This window comes from Cinclus cinclus, chromosome 17 (genome assembly GCF_963662255.1).
Source record: "Cinclus cinclus chromosome 17, bCinCin1.1, whole genome shotgun sequence".
NCBI classification, from domain to species: Eukaryota; Metazoa; Chordata; class Aves; order Passeriformes; family Cinclidae; genus Cinclus; species Cinclus cinclus.
This window is the reverse complement of record NC_085062.1, coordinates 4098083-4114058: the sequence shown is the minus strand read 5'-3', so window position 1 is coordinate 4114058 and position 15976 is coordinate 4098083. Positions and strand designations below refer to the sequence as shown.

At 44.9% G+C, this 15976-nt stretch overlaps 1 protein-coding gene across 1 annotated transcript; it reads left to right on the top strand.

The window, feature by feature from the left end:
- The first annotated feature begins 616 nt into the window (after window positions 1-616).
- SVOP (SV2 related protein) lies at window positions 617-15708 on the top strand. The gene is made up of 16 exons (XM_062504208.1): window positions 617-651; window positions 2755-2915; window positions 4159-4244; window positions 5182-5280; window positions 6548-6619; window positions 6975-7099; window positions 8908-8971; window positions 9517-9642; window positions 10575-10703; window positions 11050-11123; window positions 11419-11495; window positions 12673-12780; window positions 14092-14203; window positions 14442-14523; window positions 14753-14842; window positions 15269-15708. Exons 1-16 carry the CDS (start codon window positions 617-619, stop codon window positions 15455-15457), a joined length of 1629 nt encoding a protein of 542 aa, XP_062360192.1. The 3' UTR covers window positions 15458-15708.
- The last annotated feature ends 268 nt before the right edge of the window (window positions 15709-15976 follow it).

Below are 15976 nucleotides of genomic sequence, written 5' to 3'. Positions count from 1 at the left end.
CCTGGGAAGGGTGTCCAGCGGGTGCCGTCCCGGGGATTCCCCGTCCCGGTGGATGTGACGTTCAGGGACACGGCCCGGGCAGTGCTGGCAGTGCCTGGGCTCGGGGGAATTTTCCCGGTGCAGCCATTCCGCGGGGCGGCCCCGCTCGGGGCAATGCGGGAACCGCGGCTGAGCCGGGCCCAGCTGAACCGAGCTCATCCGAATGGAGATCCTCCAAACCGAGCTCAGCCAAACCCTCCGAGCCGAGCTGAGCTGAGCTGAGTCCATGTGAGCCCAGCCGAGCCAGAGCCAGCCCAACCGAGCCAATCCCACCGTGCTGAACTAAGCCAGGCCCAGCCATGGCCAATTCGAGTGAACAGATCCGAGCCAAACTGTGCTGAACCGAGCTAAACCGAGCCAAGCTGAGCTGAGCCGTGCTAAAGCAGCCGAGCCGTGCTGAGCCGGGTCGAGCTGTGCCGTGCCAAGACTGAGCCCAGCCCAGCCGAGCCGTGTCGAGCGGGTGCTCGCGGGCCGGCGTTTCCAGCGGAGCTGTCCAGCCTCTCCAGCCCTTCCAGCCGCTCCATCCCGCATCCCGAGCCCGCCATGCGGGAGCGATGAGCGCAGCCGCCGCCCGGCCATGGAGGAGGATTTGTTCCAGCTGAAGCAGCTGCCGTGAGTAGCACCGAGGGGGCTCCTGCCCCTCCGACCGCGGGAATCCCGGCGGGAGCTAGGGAATTCTGCCGGGAAGCGGCTCAGACCCCGGGAAGCAAGGCCATTTTCCCGGTGGAGCTGCCCGGGTGCAGCATCCCGAGGGATGCAGGAGCCGTTTGTTACATAAATTCACTCATCTCGTGGGTTTTTGTGGTTTTGGTTTGTTTGTTTGTATTTGTTGTTTTTTTTTTTTTTTCCCTCGGCATGGTAAAAAAATCAGCAGGGGTTGGGGTAAAATCGTGGGAGCGCCAGGAGATTTTTGGGATCGTCTTTGCAGGGGGGTTTATCGGTAAATAACGCTGTGTTGGAGAAGCTCTTCCTCGCCATCCTCCTCCCCGCCAGGGAGGAATCGCAGAGCAAAACCTGCCCTGCCAAGGTGGGTTTGGGGGGGACCATCGGCATTGCCAGCGTTTCTGGAAAGCCAAACGTGGCTGCACAAGGAAAATACTGATTTCTGCCTTTGGGATGTGGTTGCTTGATCTGTAAAAAAAAAAAAAAAAAAAAAAAAAAAAAAAATCCCCAAAAATCCCAAAACGCAACGCCAAACCTGATAAAATCTTTGGTGCCTTTAACCCCAGGGAATTCCTTCTTTTCCACTCAATTCCAAATGAAAATTTAAAACCGTTAAATTTAAAGGTTTAAAACCAGACCCGTTTTTCTTAATGCTCCATTCTCGGGTGTTTTGCAACATATTCCTATTTATAAATCATGGGCTCTGCAAGGCAAGGAACCAACGTTTCAAGTTGGTGTTAAATATTCATGAGCTCGTGTCAATGACAGAGCACCCTGTCCCATAACATTCCTGGTAAGTTGGGAAAGGAATTCCAGCTCTTTTTCAGTCCTTAGTTAGGATGCCTTCAGCTTGTCAGGGAAAAGAATCCGAGGTTATTTTATCAAGCTTTTCTTCCCCCCTTCATTTTTAAGAACACAACCTGGGAATGCATTCCACAGTACTTTCTAGTGCAGGTGTTTTAGTGCTGTGAGATTTTGCAGATAAATGCAGCAGCTCCCTGAGATGTCCCAGATGTGAAAAAAATTTGGCAAGCATGAAACAGAAATTATCCCTGTGGACTTTTTTTTCCCTTTGTTTGTATCAGTTTGTTTCATATACCCCTAAATTATACACCTGTGTTTTGATTTTCTGTGCTGAGGAGCATGGTCATCCCTGTCTGGATTTGTGGTTCTCAGATTTTGTAGGATCTGTCACCTTCAAAGCTGGAATGATCTTTAAGGTCCCTCCCTCTGATTCTGTGATAATTTATTTCCAAAACTGTCTCACTTAAATCCAAGGGATTTTCACTTCCCAAGGGGAAATAAAGCTCTGCTGTCTTGCAGATGAAGGAAGTTTGAGGGATCTGTTCCCAAATGTTTGGCCACAGAAGACTTCATAGATGGGAAAAGAACCTTCTCTGTTGGAAGGGAGCAAATCCTTCTGACCAAAACATCAAAGTTGTGTCAGTTTAGCAAATTCTGGTCTTAAAATACAGATATTTCCTTAATGACATGATATTAAATAATTCTGTTTAAAATGAAAATGGAGTCATAGTATCAGCATCCTGATGGGAAAAAAAAAATATATGCATTCCCTGAATGAGCTCCATAATTGTATTTCAGTAAATAATATTTCAAATTCTGGTGCATTTCAGGAGTTTCATTTCTAATCACAAAAACAACTCAGAAAATGGAATTTCGGCTCTTCCTGCCAGGACAAAACCCCCAAAATTCAATGACACAGCACTGCCTAATTCCAATTAAATCCAGGCACATAAAACATGGATCTCATTAAATATGCATCATTCCATCATATTTTTATGACCTCTGTGATTTTATAACTTTGTGGATAGCACAATAACAGCCTCAGTGTCCAAAACCAAAGATTTTATCCCACCCCAATGCAGGATACTTGAAACCAGATCCAAACACAAATCCCAGCATTCCCAGTGGAGAATGGAAACAGGGAATGAGAAGAAACCTTGATGAAACAGGTCTTCAAAACTCACCAAGCCCAGCTCCCAGCTGGAAAATAACTCCTGGAAGGATCCAGCCTAATTTCTGTGCTTTCAGGGTGGTGAAGTTCCGCCGCACGGGGGAGAGCTCGAGGTCAGAGGAGGATGGAATTTTGGGAGAGCACGAGGTGCAGATCGAGGGGGTGAGGACAGAGCTGGAGCCCGTGGAGCTGGGGGATGGAGCTGCGGTGCCGAAGGAATTTGCCAACCCCACGGATGGTGAGCAGGGCTCTCGGTTTTTTTTTTTTTTTTTCCTGCAAGGAGAAGCTTGTGGAGAAAGGTGGGATCTCTTCATCCCAGTCAGGTTGGGTACAGGGGGGGTTGGAGAAGTTAGGGATCCCAAGATAAAAATAATAACTCAGGGAAATTCTGTTCGACCTGAAAATCGTGGTTTGATCAGCCCCTTCCCTGTGAGATGCTCCTTGTGTTCCTTTTTGTGTCCCCAGTGCTGGATACTCCTGTTAGGGAGTTGTGGATCCAGCTGCCACCCCTGTTCCACACTGGAATTTGCTTGAGTTCCCTCTGGAGCTGCTCAGAGTTCCTGGAGCAGCTATACCTGGCTGTCCTTCAAGGCTGAGATGAATCTGCAGAGTTCCTGGCTCCTCTTTTCCTAAAGGACACCAGGAATGTCCATCTCAGCCTCTGCTTCCTGCCTGGAGGCATCACTGCTTGAGGAGGGAAGAGAAATACTGGGTTTGTCTTAGCACAGTGTGAAGATTTGGTATTAATCTTGTTTCTGAATTTCTCTGCTGTGCTTTATCCCTTGGATTTTTTGATTTCCTCCTGATCTGTGTTGTTGTGGAGATCTCACAGCTCTGAGACAAAGCTTTTCTGAGAAATGTCCTTTTCAGACTGATGCAAGTGTTAGAGCTGTGAGACTTTAATTGATTTAAACAACTCAAATATCAAAATGTGCTTTTCTTGGTAATTTCATTTGCATTTGAGCTAAGGAATTTGAGACATCTCAGCACCTTCAGCTGGAACAAACTAAAGAGGCCATGGCAGTGGGTGGGAAACAAGCAGCAGCATTTTTAACAGAGGCAGGGTTTAAGATTTGTGTGTTTTGGAGGAATTCTTGATTTCAATAATGAGAAGTTGCACTGAAATATTTCCTGCAGCTCCCAGTACTGCTATGGGCTGGGGCAGAGCTGTTTTTCCCCACAGAAAGCTGCACTTCAGTGGCTGGAGGAGTCATTCCCAGGAGGAGGAGGCTGAACATGGGCTGGATTTGTGGGTGCCTCCACAGGATTAAAATATTCTAAGATCAATTAGAAATATTTTGGCTTTGCAAGAACACAGAGATTTTCCTGAGTAGGAATTGTATAATAACTAAGTAACTCTGTTCTATATTTGAGATCTCAGCAGATTAGCCAATTAATTAGTAATTAAACCAGAAAATTCTCTCTCAAAGGGCTGGATTTCCTAAGGAAGGAATCCATGGAATTGTTTTTTTTTTTTCCAGATACTTTCATGGTGGAAGATGCGGTGGAAGCCATTGGATTTGGGAAGTTCCAGTGGAAGCTCTCTGTCATTACTGGATTGGCATGGGCAAGTAATTGGGATCAGGATCAGTTCATGATCATCACTTAGAGAATCTCAGGGATTCCAAATAATGGGGGCAGAGAGTCTCCAAACAGATAAATGTACAATAAAGCAGGAATTTCACTGGAAATTCTAAAATAACAGCAGGACCCAGCCTTGCTGTGAAGAGTAATGATGGATTTCTTTGTCTCTGAATTTCTTGTAAATCAGGGTTTGGAAAACCATTTTAATTCTTCATTTCAATTTGGTCTCAAATGAAAGAGGTTCCAGGTTGCTCCTGCAGAACCTGAGGTTGCCTGCAGTGATTTTGCCACATTCCCCCCATCAGCTGCCATCTCAGTTGTCTCTATCAGTCAGGATTGCTGTAAGCTCAGTTTCAGAGGAGCAGCAACCTAGCACTTCCACTTTTAACCTTGATATCAACAACAAAAAAGTTTTGGTTTCCATTTTACTGCTTTTTTGAAGCAGGTGTTCCACCTCCTGTGGTATATTTTAGGTTCCTGATACCTGGAGCTGTATTTACTGGCTTTTATCCATGTAAAAATCTCTACCTGCCATGGTTTAGATCCTAAATCAGCAATGGGTTTTGGTTTCCAGGTGATACATGCAACCCCAGGAGTGTTTAAGGGAATTAAAGTTACAAGGCAGTCAGCAGTTCCTGACTGAATCCATGTGTGAAGGGGCTGAAAGCTGGAATTTGCTCTTATGGAAGTGGCTGAACCTGTACCACTGACCAGCCAAACCTCCTCAAAATCTTTGGATTTAGCTCTTTGGATCCTCTCTGCCAGAGTTACTAAATGTGCTGACATCCAGAAATGAGTTTAAATATTTTCTTCAACCACGAGGTGTGAACAGCACGGAAATGTCACCAAGGCCTATTATTGACTCCTAATCCACCTGATTTGCAGACAGTTGTTGATTTTGCTTTCTTTTCCCCCTGCAGATGGCAGATGCCATGGAAATGATGATTTTAAGTATCCTTGCTCCTCAGCTGCACTGTGAGTGGCGCTTACCCAGCTGGCAGGTTGCATTGCTCACCTCGGTAGGAAAAATACCTGACAGCTCCTGTCTTCCCTGAGCTTTTACCCTCATTCTTATCCAGACATTTTGCTTTATATCCCCAAAATTAAATCTCCTCGTGACCTTCGCAAATTGCCTTCAGCTTGGAAATCTATAGGAGTTTTGTTTCAAAAAGATTTATAGGAGTTTTTTTAAAGATCTAAGTAATGAAATTTAGTGAGAACTGAGGGCATTTTGCAGGTTTCAGGCTTGAAGTTTCATGCAATTTCCAGGAAAAGCTGTGAATTCACTCAGATTCATCCCAAAATTCAAACCATTTGATTAATTTAAAAAGAAAATGGTAAATTTTGATTATCTTGCTTGCAAATATTTCTCTCCCCACATTTAAGCCATCTGACAGACTGAGAGCCCTAAGAGAAAACAAACAGTTGATTTTTGAGGTTGGACTCTTTTCCAGCCTAAATAATTCTGGGATTATCCAGTGATCTTTGGAAGCAGAGATCTTACAACACCACCTCCAAGGATGGTGCTGTGATGTTGGATTCCTGCAATACCTTTAGGGATAAGAAAACAAATTTGGGAGCCCTTTACTCACTGCTGAATGCAGGTACTTTATTCCCTGAATTTCTCTCTCCTTTAGTTTTAATGCTTTTTTTTGATTGTATAAAATGGTTAAAATGCTCAACAAATTGAAATGGTGTCCTTGAATCCCATGGATGTCCCATCCCTGAATGCAGAGGGTCCTTCTTGCAGCTCAGCACAATAGTGTCACCTCTGAAAAGGCTTTGGGGTATTTTCTTTCACACTTCAGACTTTTCTAAACTTTTGAGGTGTAATTTTATCTCCATTCAAACCTGGGAGTTGCTGAGGATGGTGGTAGGAGGCTGGAGGAGAGCTCTGTCCTGCAGATCTCAGCCAACAGCTCCTCAGCTTTTATTTAGGAATATTTTCATTGGAACTGGAGAGCTCTCTGTCTTTCAGGGCTCGACTCACAATGGGACAATACCAGTGTTCCCAGGCTAGACTGGGATTGTCTGGGTTGTCACTGATAGATTTTTTTAATGCAAAACTGCCTTGAGGAGGGACCTTGTTGCTTCTCTGCTCCAGCCCAGAGAGAACTGGGTTGATCTTTAAGGCCCTTTCCAACCCAAACCATTCTCTGACCTCCTGCACATCTCACTCTGTTTTGGGCTGAACGGTTCTGGTTTCACTGGAAGTTTGTGTTCTGTGTCTGTCACACTGGAATTTTCACTTGTTAAGGGAAAGATTTCTTTCCTGCTGTTCCACAGGTGGTGTTTGTGGGAATGATGTCCAGCTCCACACTCTGGGGAAACATTTCAGACCAGTATGGGAGGAAAACAGTAAGTCTGCAGCTCCTGCTGGGATATATCCCAATATTTCTGCAGCATGGACATTTCAGTGCAACTGGCATGGGGTGCCCAGAGGAACTCTGGCTGCTTCATCCCTGGGAGTGTCCAAGGCCAGGTTGGAGCACTCTGGGATGGTCCCTGCCCATGGCAGGGGGAAATGGGGTGAGCCTTAAGGTCCCTTCCAACCCAAACCATTCCAGGATTCAGTGTTCCCAAATGTCCACGTGTACAAAGCAGCATTAAGCACATCCAGAATTGAGCTCCTGTGAAATATAAGGCATTTGAAGCATTGAAGTTTTACATTTTAATTTGTCTTACAGTGATTTTTAACTCTTGCTTGACACAGGGCCTAAAGATCAGTGTGTTGTGGACACTCTACTATGGGATCCTCAGTGGATTTGCTCCCATTTACAGCTGGATCCTGGTGCTGAGGGGCCTGGTGGGCTTTGGCATTGGAGGAGTGCCTCAGTCGTAAGTAAATATTCACAAATCCAAACTTCCTCATTTCTCTTTCTTTCTTATAAAATTCTCATGTCAGATTGAAGTCTTGTTTCTGTTCAGCCACCCCAAACCTTGGTTTTGTTGCAGGGCAGGTCATGCCCTAAGCACCAGCATTTAGAGGCAGAGCTGAGCCCTGACTCTGATTGGAAAACCCCAGATTATTGTTCAGTCAGAGCCTGAACTTCCCTGTCTCACTCTGAGGTGGAATTTCAAACCCACACAGCTCAGACCTGGAGCACTGGAGATGCTGGGATGGCTCAGAAGGAAAAGAAAGCGTCAGGATGTTTCTCTATCACTGTGTGGTTCCTTTCACTGAAGAGAGAGATCCATAAATTTTCCACCTGCAATAAATAACCCAGCTCTAAGCTTTTAATTTTAAATGCAAAGGGAAGGCTACACCCATTCCCTCTCTCTGTAGTCTTTTATCCTTAGCAATAATTGATATTTTTGCCTTCTGGAGGTGCTTTTTTGGAGCAGGCAGAGCCTGGCTTGGATTAATGGCTCACAGATTCCTTCCCAAGGCAAGGGAGGGGCTTTTCCTTGGCCACTGCCAGATAAAAAATCCAGAGCTGCAGGTGCAGCCCAGCCAGGGCCACTGGACTTGGCTTACTGAGGTTCTGTAGCTTCATGAGTGAAAAACCAGAGCCAGTTACAGATGTCCAAGTGGATCCCATCATCCCTGAGTCTGTTTCCTGTTCTAACTATAACAGGGATTTCTTTGACAGAGGGGCAAACATGGATGAAGCAGGAAAATTAGCTCCTTTCTAATATCCTTAAGCTGTGTGATTTTGGAGGTGAGTGCCTGGATCTGCATGGAATGAGTGTAATTTCCTCCTCTGGATTGGCTCCAACAATTCCATGTCTTTCTTTCATTTGGGTCATTCACCAGCTCCTGTTTTCTCTGCACTGCAGAGGGACCTGAGCTATACTTGAAGATGTGATTTGAGTTCTCTAAATCTCTGCTTGAATGAAATATTGTGTGAAACTTTACACTTTCCATGAACTGGGCAGCTCCTCAGAGATCAATCCACTCTTTAAGTTAGGAATTTTGTCCCAAACCTCAAAGGAAGCCTGAAGAGTTTGGAGGCAGGAACAGGCTGAGTCCATGGGATGCAAACAGAGCTAAGCCAAACCTTACCAGTTTGAAGGAGATGACAGAGCCTGGAGTGGCTGCTGCCTGAATTTCTCCTCAGGAATTCCTCCTGGAGAAGCTTTGCCATCACTCCTTGGCACAGTCATGAAACAAAGCCTCAGTGGTTGCTCTTTGACTCTCACAATAAAAGAATGCAAAGTATTTTATACCATTGACATGAAAGTATTCCCCTATTGGAGAATTGAACCCTGGCACAGGAGATGGATGGGAATTCTCAGAGCCAGTTGTAAAGCCCTGAAGAAATTCTTGATCCAGCAAGACTTTACATTGAATTCTGATGGGCCACACTGAAAATACCAGATAAAATGGTATTTTCAATGGTGCTCTGGCTCAGAGCAGGGCTATGAAAAGATGAGCATCAAGATCTGCATTTAACTGATGACTGTGGAGTTATAAAACCACACAAAAAGAACAAACTGTGTGTCCTCCCTTGAATTTGGATTTGTTCTGGGGTGGGAATGTGACCCAGTGTCACAGCCTGGCTGGCTCTGGAGACAGGGAGAGCTCTGAGTTGTTGCTCTGGGTTTGGCAGTTTTATTAAAAGGCAAAAGGGATGTTTGAACCTCTAGCTGCTGTCTGATTTCCCTCTCTCTGCTGACATTTTCCTCTCTGTTCCCTCTTTTAGGGTAACTTTATATGCTGAGTTCCTTCCAATGAAAGCCAGAGCAAAATGCATTTTATTAATAGAGGTGAGTGGATGCATTCTGATCCTTGAGGAACAAATCCTCTGGTGGTCACATCCCTTCCATCCTCCTGCCTGGAAATCCCCTCAGAGCTGCAGCCAGACCTGGCCTGTCCACCTTGGTTTGGAGCTGAGTCACTCCTGAGCTCTGGTACCTGCCCAGCTCCAAAAGCAGCAGAAAATTTTCCTGTCACACTCCACTCTTCTTGTTGAATTTGCCTTTTTCCAAATTATTTTGCACCCAGGGCTGCAGAGTGAGCACAAGAGAAGCATTGAGCATCCCATGATTTTGTGGTGAAATGCACCTCAGTGATGGATTTGGAGAGCTTACAGCTCCACAAATTCAGTGCTAAATTCAGCTCCACATTTTCACCCAAACACATCAAAGTCACTCAGGGCAGAATTCTGTCCTTGGAACATTTTAAGGCAGAATTCACACCCCTGGAATTTCTCTCTCCAGCCATCCCTGGTGAGCATAGCCTGGAGTGTTCCAAAGAAGAGGCCTTGGAAACACTCCATTCCTCATTCTTCTGTTGGTTTTCCCTCTTCCAGGTGTTCTGGGCCCTTGGGACTGTGTTTGAAGTGCTCCTGGCAGTGGTGGTGATGCCCACACTTGGCTGGCGCTGGCTCCTCATCCTCTCTGCCCTCCCACTCCTGCTCTTTGCTGGCCTGTGTTTTGTAGGTATTTCTCAAAGATTCACATGAATTCCTGCAATTCCCACTCTTCTACCCCATTCTGTGACCCAGCTGAAGGGAATCAGGACAGTTTTGAGCTCTCTGGTGGTGTCTTCTGTGAAATAACTGAAATAATGACCAAAAAAATGCAGTTGCAACAGGGTGCTGGGGAAAACATTCCAGGAAGAGTTCTGTTGCTGTGACTGTAATTGCCTGAGGACAATGGAGGGCTGGAATTTGGTGAAATCAGGCCTGGAACCCTCTCCAATTTAAGGAATTTGTTTCAACTAAGCTCAGTGGAATAAACATTTTATAGCTGTTGCTATTTCCCTAAATTCTCTTTTGATTTTGTCACTTTTAGAATCAATTTCCATTTAAAAATCCTCCCAAATCAGGGATGGGATCTGTAGAGTGCATGTCAGATTCCAAAATAAGTTAAATCTGACCCTCAGTGATATATTTAATATTTTATTATTTATTAGGTGATATCTTTGTCAAGCACTCAGTCTCCTTGTAGATAAATGTCCTTGTCAGGTTATCCTGGTGCTCACAAGCTTGTTCTAAATTAAAAGGAGCTTAAACCCATACATTTTGGAATGCCAGGAGCATCTTATCTGCCCTGGATGCTTTCCCATTCCTACACAGAAGGGATAATGTAAAAAACCTGCAAAAAAATCCAACAGTTCTCAAAGATAAACCCAAAGGAATGAAAAGAAAGGAGTTCTGAGTTATTGGGTTAAGTAAGGGGATTGCAGTTTTTAAAGTCTGATGAGATGACTCTTGGAATTCTTTCTTGGAATTCTTCAAGCTTAGTTCTGTAATCCTTTGTCATGTGAGAATCTGCTGGAGTCACTGAGATTCCCCCAAGGAAAATCCCAGAGTTTATTGCTGGTTGTGACACCCTCCTATGTGTGTGACCTGCTCTGCTCCCTTAGTGGCTGCCAGAAAGTGCCAGGTATGATGTGTTATCTGGGAACCAGGAGAAAGCTCTGGCTACTCTGAAGAGGATTGCCACAGAAAATGGAGCTCCAATGCCCTTGGGAAAACTGGTGGTTTCCAGGCAGGTACGTGCAGCTCACAGGCACCTCCAGAACAATGAAACTGAGGGGGGGCTGTAAGCAAATCATCAATGTTCTGTTCAATTTTAATGTCTCAGCTAGGCAGAAAAAAATGAGGCTTGATCTTTTAGGTCTCTTTCCCACTGAGGAAGAGTTAATTTCTTATTTGGGAGTGAAAAGCAGCTTTAAAATTGGTATTAATGTTATTTAACCTCGCTGTTATTAAAGAAAACCAAACCTTGAGGTTGTTGAAGAGCTCAGATCAGAATTCCTGGATCTGAACTCATGAGACAGAATGAAATTTGACACTTTAGCTGTCCTTCATCATTCAACTTCTGCTTGTTCCCAACAGGAGGACAGAGGCAAAATGAGGGATCTTTTCACCCCCCATTTCCGCTGGACCACGTTGTTGCTCTGGTTTATTTGGTAAGAGAAAACCTGAAGGTTCAGTGCCAGCACAGCTCTAAATGGGTTTTATTGAAGGGATTTGACTCAAATACAACAACTTCCTCCTCAGAAAAACAAACAAAAAAACCCAAAACAAAACAAAAAAAACCAACCTGTATTGATTTGTAATTTATTCAACCACCCAAGCATTCCCAATCAAATTGCCCTTTAATTTTCTGAATGCTGAAATAGCTTTGAGGTAAGATTTTTGATTTGTGGTGTTTCCCTTAAGTTGGACCAGCTGAAACTTCCTCTCTCATTTGCTTCCTTGCAGGTTTTCCAATGCTTTTTCATATTATGGGTTAGTTTTATTAACTACAGAGTTCTTCCAAGCAGGAGATGTTTGCAGCAGTGAGTATTGCTCCATCTTTTCTTTTTAAATAAGTCCTGTTAAAACTGCTGGAATATCTTTTACTAGATCACCTTCTGCTGGTGGTTTGGAAAAGGAATGTGTCTGAGTTTTAAGATTACTTTATTTTAAATATTTCCTCATCTCTGCCCAGTGCAGAGATGTCCTGCAGTGGTTTTGAGCCCAAGATGTCAAACAGCAAGACAACCTTCAAGGCAGACTTGTTATCTATTCTTCTTGATTAAAAAAAAATGTGGTTGGATAAATACAAGTTTTCAGACTTGACAGCTCTAATTAATTCTGAAAGAGAGAAACTAGAGCTCCTGGGTTGTCAAGATGGGAAAACCTGCTGAGAAAAATAGATAATGGTGGGAAATCAAAATCCTTTGTGTTGCAGAAATTTTTTTTTGGGGAAAAAAGGTGCTTTGACTGAGTTAAGAAGGAGCTTGAAGAGTTTGATTCCCCAGGGGAGGAATGGTTGCATTCAGAATACTTGTAATTAGGGAAAACTGCCTGGAAGTTGGGAAATTATAAAAGGTGGATGAGGAGTTTTGGAGCAGCCCCAGATTCCAGGGTTGAACAGCAGTGATGAGCTCTTGAGAGCTCTGACTCAGGTTTGCCCCCCCAGAGGAGGATGCAGCCCTTAAAAATCCCTTGCTTTTATAAGGACGTGGGGTATTCAGTATTCTCAGAGTGTAGGAAGTGTTGGGATCCCAATTTGTGTTGGGAGAAACTGAATTATTTGAGTTAATTCTATCCTGAGCCCTGGACTGGAAAATAATTCAGGCTGTACAGCTGATAAGGAGGTGGAATTTTACTGAGCTGAGACATCCTGTCACAGAAAACATGATAAATGTTCAGTGTTTCCAGGCAAAATCACCAAGCATTGCTTTTCAATGCCCCTCTGACTCTGAATTCCATCCCAGCAGCACATCAGGCATTCAGAAGAGGAATAAAAATTAAATCAAAAGGGCAGAATCACTTGAATTTCTATCCCTAAACAACTTTCCAGAAATATTTCAAAGAATGGTGGATGCAGTGAATCCATACCAGTCCTTCCAGTCTGTCCCTTCCTGAATTTCAGCAGTAAAAGTGAGAGACCCAGCAAGAAGGTACACAGGGAAGAGTTTGCTTAAAATACATTAAATATCTGTGCTTTTTTTTTTTTTTTCCCTGCAGTATCCAGCAGAAGGCAGGAAGTAAAAGCCAAGTGCAGCCTGACCTGTGAATACCTGACAGAGGAAGATTACACTGACCTGCTCTGGACAACCCTTTCAGAATTCCCTGGTAAGGGGCAGTGAGAAGCACCAGTTTTTCCTTGGAATGGTTCAGGGTGTGGGAACAGTGGAACTGTTCAGTTCAGGAACAGCAGCAGTGGAACTGGGATGTCTGGCCTGGTGTTTCCCACAGCACTCAGAGCTCCTTGCTGTAGCTGTGGATTCTCCCTGCTCTGGGATCACTCCAGAAAAAATCAGTCATTGCTCTGGAATGGCCCCTCTGTCTGTTCCAAGCCAGCAACACTTCAGGAGGAGGAAAATCAACTCGGTCAAAGGGGCAAAAACACTGGAATTTCTGTAAGTGACTTTCCAGAAGTATTTTCGAAGGATGATGGGTACAGTGAATCCATTTAGAACTTATTCCCTAAATCTCTGTGTCCATCAGTCCTGATCCTGTGGTTTTCAGGCAATTCCAGTAAATTTCAATGGACAGTCTGGCACAGGACATGCAAAATAGTGTGAAAGAAAGAGCCATTGATCCTCCAGATGGAGAGGATCTCCCAGTGTTAATCTGATTGAAACAACACCAGAGACAGGGATCAGGATATTTTCACTCTTCTGGATCATAATTTCAGGGTTAAAAGCTCAAGGAGAAGCCATTAAATGAATGATAATTGTCAAGTATGACTGAGAAATATGCACAGTCATTCCTAAGAGGAGTGTGCTGCCACACAGTCATTTTGGGAAGGATTCCCAGAAAAAAAGAGTGGGTACCTTGGAGTGGTGGTGTGGCTGAAAAGTCTGGTTTGATCCTCACACACACTGAGGTGGGAGTGAGAAATATTGACAGGGCACCTCTGAATGTGATACTGATGCTGGAATAATCCCCACGCCTGCTGTGCATCAGCTTTCAAAAGGATCTGGGAAAATTGCATTGGAGGGAAGACTTCATAGTGAGATTTACTGAGCTTGATCTATTTCCTATCAAAAATCAGGGGAGAAACAATGTAGTGAAACATTTAAATAAAAGAACAGAAAGAAAATGCCACACTCTAAAGAGCCCTTAAATCAAACAGTGAACAATGGCCAGAAGTTCTTCCAGTGAGCCATGAGCAGGTGTTTTAGGCATTCACATCAGTAATCCTTGGATGGGAGCGTGGATTTCTGGATCTGGGAGCACATAGCAGGACTCAGCAGCTGGGACACACAATTCCTGTTTTCACACGACACCAGTAGCAATCCATCCCACTTCCCTGCCTGACGCCAGCAAAGGATTGGAAAGAGAGGCCAAAATTCTCCATCTAAATCACCCAGGCTGTGTTAAATCTGCTGCAGCCCCTTTTTGCTTGATTCCCAAGGGTGTCTTGGCTTCTTCCCACAGGTGTGTTGGTGACCCTGTGGGTCATCGATCGCATCGGCCGCAAGAAAACCATGGCCCTGTCCTTCCTTGTCTTCTCCTTCTGCAGCCTCCTGCTCTTTCTCTGTGTTGGAAGGTGAGTCCAGGGAACAGCTGGAGTGAAGGATTTATCCATGTCCTCTTGGTTGTGGTGGGAGAACTGGGAGTGGTGATTTGAAAAGCTGTGGGATGGTCGTGATCAACGGGAGGAAGATTTAAGGCTGGGGTTAGGTTTATTCAGCAGAATTTGGGAGGGAAGTAAAAGTGAATTCACAGTGAACCCAGCAGATTGCATTTAACATTCCCAAACTCTGCTCTCCTCTTTCTTCTCACAGAAATGTTCTTACTGTGCTGCTCTTCATTGCAAGAGCTTTTATTTCAGGAGGATTTCAGGCTGCCTATGTTTACACTCCTGAGGTAAGGGGGTTGTTGTGGTGATGGGAATATTCAAGAGAAGTGAGAACAGGGTGGGAAAGTAATTCTGATGACCTGTTCCTAATGGACCCCACCCCAGACTGGAACTGTAGATCCTATTGTCATTGTCTGACAGAATGTGCTGTGGCACCACTTATTAATTCCCATTGATTTAGGACGGGAAGGAAGAAAACTTCCCCCTGGGATTGATGGGATAATGTTTTTTCCACAGGTTTATCCCACAGCCACACGTGCTTTGGGCCTGGGAACGTGCAGTGGAATGGCCAGAGTGGGAGCCCTCATAACCCCATTCATTGCACAGGTAAATCTCTTCTCTGAGATTGGAGGCACAGGAGGCTTGGATTGATGGTCTTGGAGCTTTAGCAATTCCATGATTCTTTGAAGGTGATGTAGAACCTGCTTTTCTTCCACTATCTCAGGTTGCTCCAAGCTCCATCCTTGGACATTTCCAGGGATGGAGCTGCCACAGCTTCTCTGGGCAACCTGTGCCAGGACCTCCCACCCTCACAGGGAAGAATTCCTTCCTAAAATCCAGTCTAATCCTGCCCTCTGAGAGTTTAAAACCACTGTCCCTTGTCCTGTCACAATCCATAAAACATCCCTCCTTTCCAGAAGCTTCCAGTTAAACTTTATTCCCAATACCACGATTAAAATTTCTATGGCTCCATCAGTGTTTGTATTTCCATGCTGAGGTGCTGTTTTGCATTCCCTGCCTTGTTTTGTGCAGGTGATGTTGGAATCTTCAGTCTATCTGACTCTGCTGGTTTACAGTGGCTGCTGCCTGCTGGCTGCCCTGGCCTCCTGCTTCCTGCCCATTGAGACCAAGGGCCGTGGCCTCCAGGAGTCCAGCCACAAGGAATGGGGCCAGGAGATGGTGGGCAGAGGATCTCATTCCCCAGGGGAATCACAGGAATGATGGGACATGTAAACCTGCTGGAAGAATGAAGGATAGGAGCAAGATGTCTCACAAAACCTCTGAGCCTGAAGCATGGAAAGCTGACCACCATCACTGCCAACGTCACGTGTCAAACTGCAGGAGTTTGGGGTTGAACCTCAGCAAATTGTGTTTCTGCTGTTCTTTGCTCACATTCATAAAAACTTTCTGGATGGAGAGGCCTTTGATGCAGATATCCTTGGAAGTTTAGCAGGAGGGGTTTCTCTTCAGTCTGTTGTGCTTGCATGGTCAGCTCTTCAGCTTAAAATGTCCTGTGCCAAGCAAATGCCGAGTGACTGCAGCCCTGCATAAACTGTCATTAAAACACTGAGCTCTTGATGCCTAAAACCAAGAGGTTCATGTTTAGTGTGGCCCTGGCCTGGCACAGGGCAGATTCCATCCCCTACACTATGGATTAAATGCCTGCCTTGCACTTTTAGCCATCAAAACCACCCCCAAAATGTCATTCTGCAAAACCAACCCGGGCTTTCCAGTTGGGTT